Source organism: Chlamydotis macqueenii, chromosome 16, assembly GCF_036417535.1.
Source record: "Chlamydotis macqueenii isolate bChlMac1 chromosome 16, bChlMac1.mat, whole genome shotgun sequence".
In the NCBI taxonomy this organism is placed as follows: Eukaryota; Metazoa; Chordata; class Aves; order Otidiformes; family Otididae; genus Chlamydotis; species Chlamydotis macqueenii.
The window spans coordinates 16182486-16195310 of record NC_141571.1 but is presented as its reverse complement, the minus strand read 5'-3'; the positions used below and the strand labels follow the sequence as shown (position 1 = coordinate 16195310).

At 69.7% G+C, this 12825-nt stretch overlaps 1 protein-coding gene across 1 annotated transcript; it reads left to right on the top strand.

Moving 5' to 3' along the window:
- Nucleotides 1–344: 344 nt before the first annotated feature.
- Nucleotides 345–11207, top strand: VSTM2L (V-set and transmembrane domain containing 2 like). Its single transcript, XM_086760674.1, has 4 exons — nucleotides 345–512; nucleotides 7771–7940; nucleotides 8665–8715; nucleotides 9841–11207. The coding sequence occupies exons 1-4, from the start codon at nucleotides 404–406 to the stop codon at nucleotides 10150–10152; spliced, it is 642 nt and encodes a 213-aa protein (XP_086616800.1). The 5' UTR covers nucleotides 345–403; the 3' UTR covers nucleotides 10153–11207.
- Nucleotides 11208–12825: the final 1618 nt, after the last annotated feature.

Here is a 12825-nt window from a genome sequence, read left to right as displayed (position 1 = left end):
CGCCCCGGGCGCGGCGGGCGCTGTCCCGGGTGCTGAAGCCGCCCCGGCCGGGACCGGCGGCGCCGGGGGGTGGCGGGGGGCGGGGGCCGCGATCGCGGCAGAGACCCCTTCCCCGCGCGGGGCCCGTGGGCGCGGCGGTGCGGGGGCTCCGGGCGGGGCGGTGCGGGGGGCCCCGCGTGGGCGCGGCGGGCGCGGCCCCGCCCCGCGCAGTTTAAGAATGAACCGTGGGAAAAACTTCGGGGGAGCGCGCGGGGCCGGGATCCCTCCGCCGGGCGGGGAGGCTCCGGGCTGAGCCGCGGCACCGCCTCGGCGCCCTCCGCGCCAGGGCCGAGCTGCGCAGCGCGGCGGCGGCGGGACCGCGGCGCGGCCCCGGGGAGCGGGGGCAGGGCCGCCCCCGGGCGAGATGGGGGCCCTGGCCCTGGCCCTGGGGGTTTTCCACTACCTGGGGCTCTGCCTGCAGCCCGGCGCCGCCTCCCGCCATCCCCCGTGGGACGCCCCGGCCGCGGGCAGCGGTGAGTGGGGCGCGGTGCGGGGCGGCTGCGCTCGGGGCGCTCCCGGGGCTCGGTCCCCCGGTGCCGGTTCACCGCGCGACAGCGGGGCGAGGGGCGCGGGGGGGGGGGGGGGTCCCCAGTTCGTCGCGCCAGCGGCTGCGGGGAGCGCGGAGCGGGAGAGGGGGGACCGGGGGAAGGGTACGGGGGGACTGCGCCGTTCCTGTCCCCGGGGCTCGGGGGGCCGCCTCCGCCGCTGGGCTCCGATCCCGGGGGGCTTTGCACGGTGCGTCCCCGTGCGCGTCCCCGTGCGCATCCCCGTGCAAGTGTGCATCCCCGTGCGCATCCTCGTGCACACTCCAGTGCAAGTGTGCGTCCCCGTGCACGCTGCCATCCGCACCCCCGTGCAAGCCTGCATCCCTGTGAACGCCGCCGTGCATCCCCGCGCGCACCCCCTGTGCGTGTGCACCCCGGTGCAGCGGGGTCCCCTCCCGGCTCCTCGGCCGGGCGCTGGCAGGTCCCCCCCCCCGCAGCCCCTGTGCCGAGCGCCGTCCGGGGGTGACGGGGCCGGAGCTCCCCGACCCCACTTGCTCCCTGCGGGGCCGCGGGCCGTTGGGGTCCAGGCCCCCGCAGTGACTCTGGGTGCGAGCTGGGTGCTGGGGTCGCAGCCGTCCCCGCGTCCCCTCGCGTGGCACCGGAGCTCGGGCACGCACTGGATCCCTGCCCCGAGGAGCCTGCAGCGGCCGTGGGCCGGGGTCCCAGCCTGCGCGGGCAGGGCTCGTCCGCCTTTGCGTCGCGGGGACAAAGGCAGGGGGCTCGGGCTGGAAGGGGCTGTGGGCGAGGAGCCTCCATTAGCGGCTGCCGCTCCCCTCAGAAGCCCGGTGATCGGCAAATAATTAGTGAAATGGTTGCTGCGAGGGAGTGGGGAGCAGAGGGGAAGAAATATTCTGGGAGGGCGAGCGCACTCCGGAGCCGTTTCCACTGCGAGCAGTTCTGCAGGCACTCACTGAACCGCACGGAAAGCGTTATTAACGGCCCGGCGAGGCGGTGGGTAAGTGGGTCAGGTGCGATACACCGTTGGTGTTCAGTAGGTGAATGCTGATGTGATAAAAGCTGCGTGTGCTGGAAACCTGTCCAAATTGCACGTTAGCAGATCAGAGACGGAGCGTCTCACTACCGGCCAGTACAGCATTCCCTCCGCACAGCCAGAGCCTGTGGGCTGGGGGCGTGGGTGGGAGAGGGGCCGGGGCCGGCGGGGTGGCCAGGCCCTGCCCGCAGCACCCAGCGCCCGCTGCTCGCCGCCATCTCTGCCTGGTGCGGCGGCCTGGCAGAGCCTCCGCCGTGCCGTGAGGGTCTGACACAGCCCGGCAGCACGCTGGCTGTTGTGTTAACGTGTCCAGCGCCTGCGGTGAGCGAGGTGGACGGGAGCGGGGCATGCTCCGCAGGCGTTGGGGCGTGGGCACTCGCCCACCCCGCCTGCGTGAGCACTGCACACATGGCAGCCCATGCTGCGCGGGGAGGGAGGAAGTCGCCAGCAAAGAAAGTCCTCTCCCTGCCCCCGCGGCAAAGGCTGCGTCTCCAGCGAGGACGGAGTGAGGATGGAGTGAGGAGGGAGCGAGGATGGAGTGAGGAGCAGCTGCCCTCAGGAGAGCACCCGCGCTGCAGGATGCCTCCCCGCCATCGCTCTACCCACAGCGCTGCCTCTGCCCTGCTCTCCTCTCTCCTCTCCTCAGGCTGGCGCCTTCAATTATTCATGCCCCCGCCGCAGCCAGCCCGCGCGCCGTGCTGCTGCCATCGCCTTGCACACCAGCACGAGCCGGGAAGCTCCCGCTGCCTTCCCAGCCTGCCGCTCCGGGAGCGGGGCGAGCGCCGGGCGAGCCGCTGCCCTTCCCGAGGAGCAGCCGGGCTCCTGCCTGGCGGCGCTGGCAGGCGGTCGCCGCTTGCCGCCGGTGAAGCCGCTGTCGAAGGGCTGGAGGCTGGGGGAGCGCTGCCCCCGCTCCCCAGGGTGCTGCCCTCCTCCTTTCCCGCGCACCCCGCTGATTAGCCTGTCAATTACTTTCATAAACACTTTGCGTTCTGCCGGATTTTTTCATGCTTCCTGATGGGAATTCTCCACCCGATGTGTTTTTCCTGCTGCTGTTCGTGCAGTCATTCAGCGCAATTACTTCTGACATCTCTCCTCATCACACGTCTGCGCTTTCCTTTCCCTTGAAGAAGCTGACAGCCGACGGGCCAGACACTGGGAATTATTACGTTAGGACAGTGACAGCTAATTTTAATCATAACGTTCCCTGTGAGCACGGCAGCAAATCAAACGCGCAGCCGGCACGGCCGCGCATGGTCCGGGAGCCGTGGGCAGCGCGGCGGAGCCGGGGCGGGGAGCGGGGCTCCGGACGGAGCCAAGGAACTGGGGGGGCTCTGCTGTGCTCCCCGCTCAGTGGGGCTGGGGTGGGACAGGACCCGGGCGGGTGCTCTCCCTGTCGCGGGTGCGCTGGGGTTTTGGTTCAGGTGCGAGAAGGAGTTGCGTGGCCCAGGACGGCCGGCCCTTCCCGGCCCATCTGCCGGCAGCTCTCCCTTTGTCCCCTGCTGGGACGGGGAACCAAAGCGCGTGGTGGCAGAGGGACAGCTGCGCGGCGCTGCTGGGGTCCCGCCGGAGCCGTCCCCCCAGGCCGGTTTGGGTTTCTGGGGCCTGCGCTCTCAAGCACGGCTGCCCCTCGTTCCCCGCGGAGGGAATTGTCCAGGAGCCAGGACTGCGCGGAGCCAGCTGGGCGCAGCGAGGCCGCTCGTGGCCAGGCTGGGGCTGGGTTCCCACCGCCGGCGTCCCTCCGCAGTGTGGTCAAACCTGGGCAGCGGGGAGGCTGCGGGGGGGCAGGAGCTGGGGCAGCCCCCCGTGATGGCTCACTGCTGGAACGACTCGCATGTTTCCGGGTTAATTCCAGCTCCCCAGCGAGGTGAGCTCCGGGCTGGTCACAACCACTGGGTCAGCTGGGGTTCTGTGGTTTTGATTTATGCTGCAAATTTGAGCTGATTCTGCTGCTAACGTGGCAGTAACTGGGGCAGAGAAACGGCGCTCCCGTCCCCAGCGTGCTGGCGGGAGCCCTCCCGGCCCCGGCCGGTGTTCACGGCGTTCCAGCCTGGGACTCCCCTTGGCAAGGGCAATTGCGGGATTGCTGGGAGCTGCCCGAGTGGCTCTGCGGCCGGATCCGTCCTGGGCCCCAGCCCTGGCCCTCATCCCGACCCCGTTGCCACTCGCTTCGCAAGCTCTGTGTCCGGCACAGCCACCGGTGTCGGAGCTGCCTGCCCTGCCCTCGCTGGTGGTGCCGGCCGTCACGCTGCGTGTGTGTGCGTTGGTTTGTGACCGCGATGTGTGTTTGGTGACCTGGGGTCAGCATCCCTGCCCGCGGGCGTGTCGGGAGGAGATTCATCCGTGGACGGTACTGGGCAGACGGGGAGAGGAGGAGGAGGGTTTGGCCCGACCTGCACAGCACACGCAGGCGATGCTTGTGTCCCTGCTGCGGGGACGTGTGGGCCCGGCACAGCCAGCACGCTGGAGCAGCACCGAGCGGGCAGCCCCGAGCCTTCTGCTCTCCGGGGTGACTCCTGTGCCCCGAGGGGTGGAGGGGCCCCATGGCCCCTGGGAGGGTCCTTCCTGGGGTTACCACCCGGGGCACGATGCTGCCGACTGGACGTTGATCGGTGCCACTGTGGCCAAGTGTGTCCCCTCCGTCAGCTGGCGGGACGCGGGTACCTGGGGAGGGGAAGGTGCCCGCCCCTGCGGTTGTCTTGGGCGTGTTGGCTTTTCCTGCGACGGTGCAGGCGCGCGGGTGGCACAGAGCCAGGGGGGACGCAGGGCAGGGTTTGTGCGGACTCACTGGCGGCAGGGCAGGGGCAGGGGCAGACCCTCAGCAGCCGCCCCCAGAGGGGGTCGAGCCGTGGGTGGGGTGTGGCTGCTGACACTGGTTGGGGCCAGGGGCCGTGGGAGCTGCCGGCCGCATGCTGTCAGCCGGGGTTCGGGGTGCCAGGGACCCAGGGCCGTGGCCGGAGCCGGTGCCCTTCCCGCTGTGACTCGTGGCACGCTCCCGCTGCCAGGGCGCGGGGAGGGGGCGGCCGAGGGAGCAGATGACGGGAGCGCGAGGCTGAACCGGCAATTAGTCCTCCGAGTGTCTTGGCTCACCGAGCCGTAATAAACCCTGAATTACGACCGCCAGCTTTGTGAAGGGAAGAGTCGGCTGCACTTGGTCGCAGCCCACGGCACAGCAGCGGTGGCCGGAGGGAGGGACGAGGGCAGCGGAGGCTGCTCCGTCCTGCACCCGCCTGCCCCTGCGCCTTCCACTCCTCTGGGGCTGGGGGCTTCCCAGCCGCCCCCAGCCCTGTCCCAGCCCTCTCCCTGCCCTGCGCGGGACGTAGCCAGCCCCCACCACTGTCGCCTGCCCGGCACGTGCTGCCCCTCCGGCGCGGCCGCGGCGCTGGTGAGGGGCTCCTGTGTGGTTAGGATTGACCGGTGCTGTCGTGGTTTGGTGGGGTAAGCACATCAGGGAGCGAGCGAGCGCTGGCTGGGTGGTTAACACGCGTCTGCAAATGCCCAGTCGGTATCCAATTGCCCCCCAGTCTGAGCGTGCACAAACCTTGCCCTGTCTGTGAGCTCCCGTTCCTCTTTAGGCTGTAGCCGACCTGTGGCGAGGGGGCCGGGAAAGCCAGCGTGGCTCCTTGCAGGGGTCCACAAAACGGGGGACGGCAGGCAGGGTCCTGGCCAGGCTGGGGGAACGGGGGCTGCAGGGGGACAGGGTAGGGGGGCGGGGCAGGGGGACAGGGGCTGCAGGGGGACAGGGTAGGGAGATGGGATGGGGGTCCGGTGTGTGGCTTCCAGGCACCCGGGGGGACGCGTGGCCTGGCCTTGCCCCCGGCATGCGGTGGGTGCTGGCCGCCCTCCCGCGCGTGCCGAGGTGGGGCGGTGGTGATGAATCGCGCACCGACGGGGGAGCGCAGCGGCCTGTATATCTCCGCTTTATGAGAGCACCGAGCTGTCCCAGCAGGCGTTTTCAATTCCGTTTATCTGTGTTTCCCCATTGAGTTCATTTTATTTCCCCTGATTTTTGTTTCCTGGAAGATTTATTGATCCTGATTTTCCCAGTTTATGACAGGTAGCAGGCCATAAAGCACGCGGAGCAGCCAGCCCGTCACCCGCGCCCTCCCTCGCACTGGGAGGATGCGGCACCAATGTCAGCGGTGGGGAGAGGGCCGGGGTGGGCAGGGGGCCGGGGTGGGTGATAGGGGCCGGGGTGTGCAGGGGGCTGGGGTGGGCAGGGGGCCGGGGTGGGCGATGGGGGCCGGGGTGGGCAGGGGCCGGTGCACTGGTTGGCTGTGGCAGCTCGGCCACCCCGGTGCAGGGTGCGTACCCGGCCGTGGGGCTGCTGGGAGCCGGGGGCTGCGGGGGGGTCCCGGAGCTCCTCTGCCAGGTCCCTGCGGAGGGGCGGGGCTGGGGCTGGGGGGTGCAGCGAGACCCCTCCCCGCCGCGTCGCCTCTTCCCGGGCAGCCGGGGTCCACGGTGTCGGTCGGGGGGCGCACGTGGTGGCGCTGGAGGGATGGGGACCGGCCCCTCTGTCCCCCCCGAAAGTGTCCCCTCCCTCCCGCTGCGCCCATGGTGACCCCGCGCTGGGGTCCGAGGGGGGGCGTCCCGTGGCACCGGGGTCCTGGAGCCCCCTCCCCGCAGAGCGACCGTGGGGTGGAAGCTGGGATGGAGGGGGAGGGCAGTGAGGCAGAGGAGGGGGATGAAGGGCCGGGATGTGCGGGGAGGGAGGGACCGGCCTCACCTTCCCGTCCAGCCCTGCTGCCAGCGGCCTTCGCCCTCGCCCTGAGCGTGCGCCCGGCCGGGACCGCGGGGTCCCTGGGGGCTGGCGGGGGGTCTGCCGGGACCCCCTGGCTTCGGCCGCTGCTCCTGCCGCCAGGAATCCTGCGGAGCAAAAGCCCGATCCCGGGCCACGGCCGGGCAGCTGCGCAGCACCGGACCCTCCTGCTCTTCCCGCAGCCCTCGGCCGCCGGAGCCCTTCCCCGGCCCGGGATTGCCCCTCGCGGCCGCCAGCACCGGGGGTCCCGGGCGAACAGGGGTGCAGGAACCGTGCCAGGAACCGTGCTGGGAGCCCCGCGCTCACAAACCCCTGGCGCTGGGAATTTCCCGCAGCCCCCTCTCTGGGGTGGATTAAAGGGGAGCGATCAGCACACGGGGTTTCCGCGCGTCCGGAGGGACCGGGAGATACCGGAGGCATTAGCGCATTAAGTCTGGGCTCGTCGTCGCTCGTCGTCGTCGGGGCTCGGCGGGGAGCCCCGGGAGCCGCGTGCTGCTCCCGACGGATGCGTGTCACGGGGGCTCTGGCGGCACTGGGGGGACCTGCGTGGCAGCTGGGAGCCGGGAGCAGCGGTGGCACGAGGCGGCCAGTGAAGACGGGAGGGCACAGGGTGCCGATGCAGCGGGAGGGTGCCGATGCAGCAGGGTGCCAATGCAGCGGCCCCCCGGGCTGGGCACCGGGCACCGGGCACCGGGCACCGCGGTGCACGGCGGGGCAGGGACGGGCACGGGCAGGCAGGGCTGGCCGACCCCACGCTGGGGCGATTCCCCCCGGCCCTGCCCAGCTCCGCAGCCGAAACGCAGGAGTGTGGGGAGCTGGGAGCCCTGGGCCCAGCCGGGCCAGCGCTGGGGGCTCAGCCCCCGTCCCTGTGCCGTGCCGTGCCGTGCTGTGCCGTGCCGGGGAGAAGCTGCCGCAGATTGTGACAATAACATTTTCTGGTGACCTGCACGCCGGAGCCGTCTTTACAGAGGAACAATAATCTCTCCAGAGGAGATGAAAAGAATTCTAATTACATCTCCGAACAATATTTGTTTTGAGCGAGGAAAGCAAACCATATGGCATGTGGGAGACTGTTTGGGGCCGCATTAAACAAGGATTTGTTTTTTCATTTATGCGCTGATCTAAGCAGAGCTGCGATCATGCTTTATTTATTTATTACATCTGGGAGGCACGCGGGGTTCCTGTGCCCGCTCTGGGGCCGGGGGTCCTGGCAGGCGGCGCGGGAGCCAGGGGGCCCAGAGGCTCCGCTCCCCTCTGGGAGGAGGGACCTGACCCTGTGCCCAGGGTGCCAGGTCTGTTTGGGGAAGGGGCCAGTGCTCCGGGTGGCCCCGCTCGCCTGGCCCGCGGATGCGTCCCTTGCTGGGGTGGTGGCATCGTCCCTTGGCGGGGCAGCAGCAGGTCCCCGCAGGCGCCCGCAGCCCTCACTCTGTCTCCCGCAGCCCTGTTCACCGAGACCCCCCATGACATGACGGCACAGGCGGGCCAGGACGTGGAGATGGCCTGCTCCTTCCGAGGCAGTGGCTCCCCATCCTACTCCCTGGAGATCCAGTGGTGGTACGTCCGCGGCCGCAGGGACTGGACGGACAAACAGACGTGGCCTTCCGACCAGGTAACGCCTGCGTCCTCGCACACTGGCAGCGTGGGACCCTGCCCCGCGCCCCACTACGTGCCCGTGGGCAGAGGAGCCTGGGGGACCCACGGCGCAGGACCGGGCGTGGGGTGCAAGGCGTCTGGCTGCTCCGGGGTGCGGGGCCCGCTCCTGGCTGCCCTTCCCAATTAGCTGAGGGGCCGCATGGGCCATCCCCTGGGACCGATCCCAGGCAGCGGCTTTGTCCCCGTGCTCGTGCCTTCTCCCATCTCGTCATGACCTCGTCCCCTTGCATCCGTTCCCGCCCCCCGGCCCCCCTTGTTTTCCCCATTTCTGGTGTATCGGTCTCAGCAAACAGCTGTCTCTTTATTTCTCTTCCTGTTCACACAGAGATAAGGGCCAAATAATGGGAAGGCAGCTTTGGGTATTTTAATGAGCCTTTATTATCGTGTCGTTGGCAGAGCTGCTGCTGGATTTACCATAAATTGAGAGAAGCTGGGGAACAGGAGCGCTGTGGGGCGTGGGGCGGTGGGCTGAGGGCTGGGGGGATGCCCGGGGGGATGCCCGGTGTGGGACCCCAACACCTGCCAGCAGGATCCCGGCTGCCCCGGGGCTGGGGCTGAGCAGCCCCGTTCTCCCTCCTCCTCCTCGCTCGGGCAGCCATCGCGGGGGCTCTGCCTCCCCCCAGCCCAGCTGATGGTTTCCCTTCTCTCTGGCCCCCTCCCCATCCCGCTCTTCCCGACAGCTGCAGGCAGCGCCGCAGGAGGAGCCTGGGAAGGACGCCACAAAAATCAGCGTGAGTTCCCGTGACGGCTCTCGTGGGAGCTCTGCTCGAGGGCTCGGCGGGCGCTTCCCCACGATGCCGGCACGCGGCCTGGCACGGCGCTGGGGCGGCGGGAGGGTCTCAGGGGTCCGTGTCCGTGCGAGGCCGGGCGCTCCGGGTGGCCGAGGTGTGCTGGTCCCGCTGGCGCTGCAACGGGCTGGTGGCACTGGCGCGGGGGGCTGGGTCTGCCCGCAGCTCCCCCGTCCCCCCAGTGCTGAGGATCACCAGCAGCTTGCCCCCCCTCCTGCCCCGCAGCCCCCGCAGCCCCAGCAGCCCCCGCCCCATCTCAGGGCCACCTTGGAGCCTGACGTGTCCTGTTCCCCCGACCCCGTCCCCGGGGCTGCAGGGTGGGTGCTCCCAGCCGCACGTGGGCCCTGGGCAGCCCCAGAGCCGCCTTTGGGGTGGCCCCAGCCACGATGCCCGGCGTCAGCCGCCTCTCAGCAGCGCGCAGGGCCGCCGGACGCAGCTGCTTGTGCGTGCGTGTACATGCGTGTGCTCACATGTGCATGCACTGGCTGCCCCGCGGCTGCAGCGGCTCAGCCCATGCAAGGGGCCGGTGACGGGGCCGCTGTCCCCCCACTGCTGCCCGCGTTTCGGTGCCGTCTCCTTTGCCTTTCGGGCCGGGAGTTTGCGGCTCCCAGCCCCGTTCCTAAACACCATAAAATCTGCGCTAACAAATGCGGTGGCAAGTAGAAAAATGGCCTTTGCCATGCGGTGTGATTATAGGGAGCGGAGCCAGGGCCTGGGGGCAGGCTATAAATCTGATTTATTGACCCAGCCCAACAGCAGCCAGGCTCTGCCTGGTGAGTAAGTCTTAAATTTCATTGGGTGATAAATACCGAGAGCGAATCAATTTGGTAGAAAAGCTAATTAGCCAGCATGGTTCCGCATCGATCCCCGAGCCCTGCGTGGGCGGGCGCGTGCCGGGGACTCCATCGTCCCGCGGTCCGGGGCTGGGCTCTCCCCATGCCGGCTGCCTGGCTTCGCCCTCCGCCGCCGCGTCGTCCCCGGCCGGACCGGCTGGGGCTCCACGGGCTGCGGCAGTACCGGGGCGGTGGGGGTCCCGGGGCCGCCTGACCCCCGTCGGCCCCGCCACAGGTGGTGAAGGTGGTCGGCAGCAACATCTCCCACAAGCTGCGGCTGTCGAGGGTGAAGCCGGCGGACGAGGGGACGTACGAGTGCCGGGTGATCGACTCCAGCGACGGCAAGGCGCGGCACCACAAGGTGAAGGCGTACCTGCGGGTGGAGGCGGCGGGGGGCGCGGGGCACCCCCAGGACACCCAGCTGCGGGGCGCCCCGCTGCCGGAGCCCGCCGTGCCGGGCGCAGCCCACGTGCACCACCACCACCACCACCACAAAGCCGGGAAGGAGCTGAGGAAGCGCTCGGCGGACGCCTCCTGCGTGCTGTAGGCGGGCGGTGCTGGGGGGACGCCGGAGCCCCCGCCGCCCCGGACTCAGCGGAGCCAGCGAGGGTCCCGCGCCCCCCGCCAGAGACTGGCCCCACCACCCCGTCCCACCCACCGACCCCTGCCACCGCCGCTCGGTTCCTCCCCCAGCCCTGCGGTGCGGTGGTGCCGGGGCTCGGTGCGGGAGCAGGACCGTGTCCGTGCCAGGGGACATCGCTGGGGCTGTGGCGCACGCCCACGCCGGGTGGTCCCTGGCCCCGCCAGCCCCGTGCGAGTGGGCACCTCCCTGCCTCCCGCCACCCGCGGTGCTGTGCCCAGCTTTGGGTGCCGGGCGGAGTCCCCCCACCCGCAGGACCCTCCCACCCTCCCTCGCGCTTTGCAGAACCGTCCGTCCCCGTCCCCGTCCCCGTCCCCGTAGGAGGCCCCATTTAGTCGCCCCGTTCCAGCCCCGCGCTGCGTGTAGATGTTCCACATCCATTCTGTGTCGCCCCCCCTGCCCCTGCCTGCCCCAAAGCCGCCCCAGCACGTCGAGGCCCGAGCTTAGCGGAGGAAGGACGACGCGGCATGCTCCTGGCACGCTCCCGGCACGCGGGCTGTGCCGCGGCATCGCCCAGCCGAGCATCCTGCTTGTGTGCGCAGGACCCGCGTTGTCGGAGCTGGCCCGCTGTCGCCCATGGCTCCTCCCGGCCCGTTGCATTTTGTGGAGGAACGGGGGCTCGGCCGTCAGCCCCCGCTGCCCGCGCTCTGTCCGTGCTGCCCGTGCTGGCGTGGCCCTCGGGCCACTGGTCCCGGCTGAGCTCCCCTTCCTCCTGTGCCGCACCCCGCGCCGCCCCAGCCAGGACGCGGCTCACGGGCTCCCGTGTTTCGGTGTGAACAGCAGAGCCCAGCCCCAGTGCCCCCGCGGGTAACGACCATCACTGGGGCCAGGGCCGCGGGCAGGGAGGGGGGCCCGGGTCTCCCTGTCCGGGTGCTGGGCACCGCTCCCCCGCCGCCGCTCGCCCGCGCGCCCAGCCTGCCGCCACCTGCCCTGCTGCAGCTAATAAAGCTCTTTGAACGAAGCCTCCGCGCGGCTGCAGTCTCTGTCTCGGCACGGCGAGGGGACGGGGCTTTGGCACCGCTGGCTAAAAAGGGGCGCAGCTGGGCCTGCCCCTGGGGGCTGCTGGGCTGGGGCCGGTGGGATGGGATGGGATGGGGACAGGGATGGGGACGGGCATGGGGATGGGGACGGGGGTGGGATGGGATGGGATGGGGATGGGCATAGGGATGGGATGGGGATGGGGATGGGGATGAGCATGGGGATGGGTCGCGATGGGATGGGGATGGGGATGGGGATGGGATGGAATGGGATGGGATGGGATGGGATGGAATGGGATAGGGATGGGGATGGGGATGGGATGGGATGGGATGGGGATGGGCATAGGGATGGGATGGGGATGGGGATGAGCATGGGGATGGGTCGCGATGGGATGGGGATGGGGATGGGGATGGGATGGGGTGGGATGGGATGGGATGGGGATGGGGATGGGATGGGATGGGATGGGATGGGGATGGGATGGAATGGGATAGGGATGGGGATGGGGATGGGATGGGATGGGATGTGGATGGGCATCATTGCTCGCAGCTGAGGGCTCAGAGTGTTTAAAAGCTGCAGCTGGTGTGCTCCCTACCCTGCCCTGCCCGGGAGTGGGGTGGTGCTGCCTGTGCCTGCAGGACATGGTGGATCCCAGGTGAGCAGGAGTGGTTCTGCCCCATGGCTGGGGGGTGCTGGGTGCAGTGGGGAGGCTGTGGGTGGGCTGCTGGGGCTCTGGCCCCTCTCTGTGCTGCTGGGTGCCAGCCCAAACCCCTGCCTGGGCTCCTGTCTCATCTCTGGCCAGGTGGGAGGTCGGGGTCCCTGGAGTGGGGGTGCTGGCTGTGCCCGGGGCCGGGCTCTGTCCCACCTGTGGGAGAGAAGCTCCCAGCATTGGCAGCACCTGGCGTGGCCCCGGCTGCTGTGCAGGTTGTTAATCCCTGGGGCTGCGTGGCGCTCGCCTCTTGCTTTGCTGATATGAAGCAATTTGTCATCTGTTAGAGCAACAAAAGCCAAAGCTGCTGGCCCGGTGTCAGCCGGTGCTGGCGCAGAAGGGCACGGCGTGGCCGGTGACCGTGGGACGTGGCGAGAGCCGTGCTCGCCTTGGCTGCCCACTGTGGATTTCACCGGTCTCGGGAGCGCGGGCGCCTGTAAACGCGCAGGGGGCTTTGTCAGGAGAGACCTGTTACGCAGCTGCAGGGCGAGGGGGCTGCTGTGGAAACGCTGCTTTGCCACAAGCGGTGACCGCTGCCACGCCGTACTGGTCCCTGGCAGAGCCGTGCAGGCCTGCGCTGCGCCGGCATGCTCCGGGTCAGGGACCCGCGGCGCTGCGGCGGAGAGGGAGCAGGCGGCATCGGCCACCCGTGCGATGGGATCCAGTGCACAGGGGAAACCAGAGAGCCGGAGCTGCTGGGGAGGGTGAAGGGCTGCAAATCACCTCCGATGGAGAGCAAACAAATCGCTGTGCGGTGTAGTAATTTGCAAAACCTGGAGGCGAGCTTTAAAAATAGCAGGTTTTATTAGACAAGATTAATTTTGCTGGGCTCATATGAAATCTTGGGAGCGGCAGTCGGAGGAGAGGATCTGTGTGCGGGACCCAGCATCGCTGCA

What these genes read in the sequence shown, in the direction of transcription:
- VSTM2L (XM_086760674.1), top strand. Translation starts at nt 404, where the DNA reads ATGGGGGCCCTGGCCCTGGCCCTGGGGGTTTTCCACTACCTGGGGCTC. An exon ending in CGCCCCGGCCGCGGGCAGCG is followed by an intron (nt 513 to 7,770) that starts GTGAGTGGGGCG and finishes TGTCTCCCGCAG; the next exon opens with CCCTGTTCACCGAGACCCCC. An exon ending in AGACGTGGCCTTCCGACCAG is followed by an intron (nt 7,941 to 8,664) that starts GTAACGCCTGCG and finishes TCTTCCCGACAG; the next exon opens with CTGCAGGCAGCGCCGCAGGA.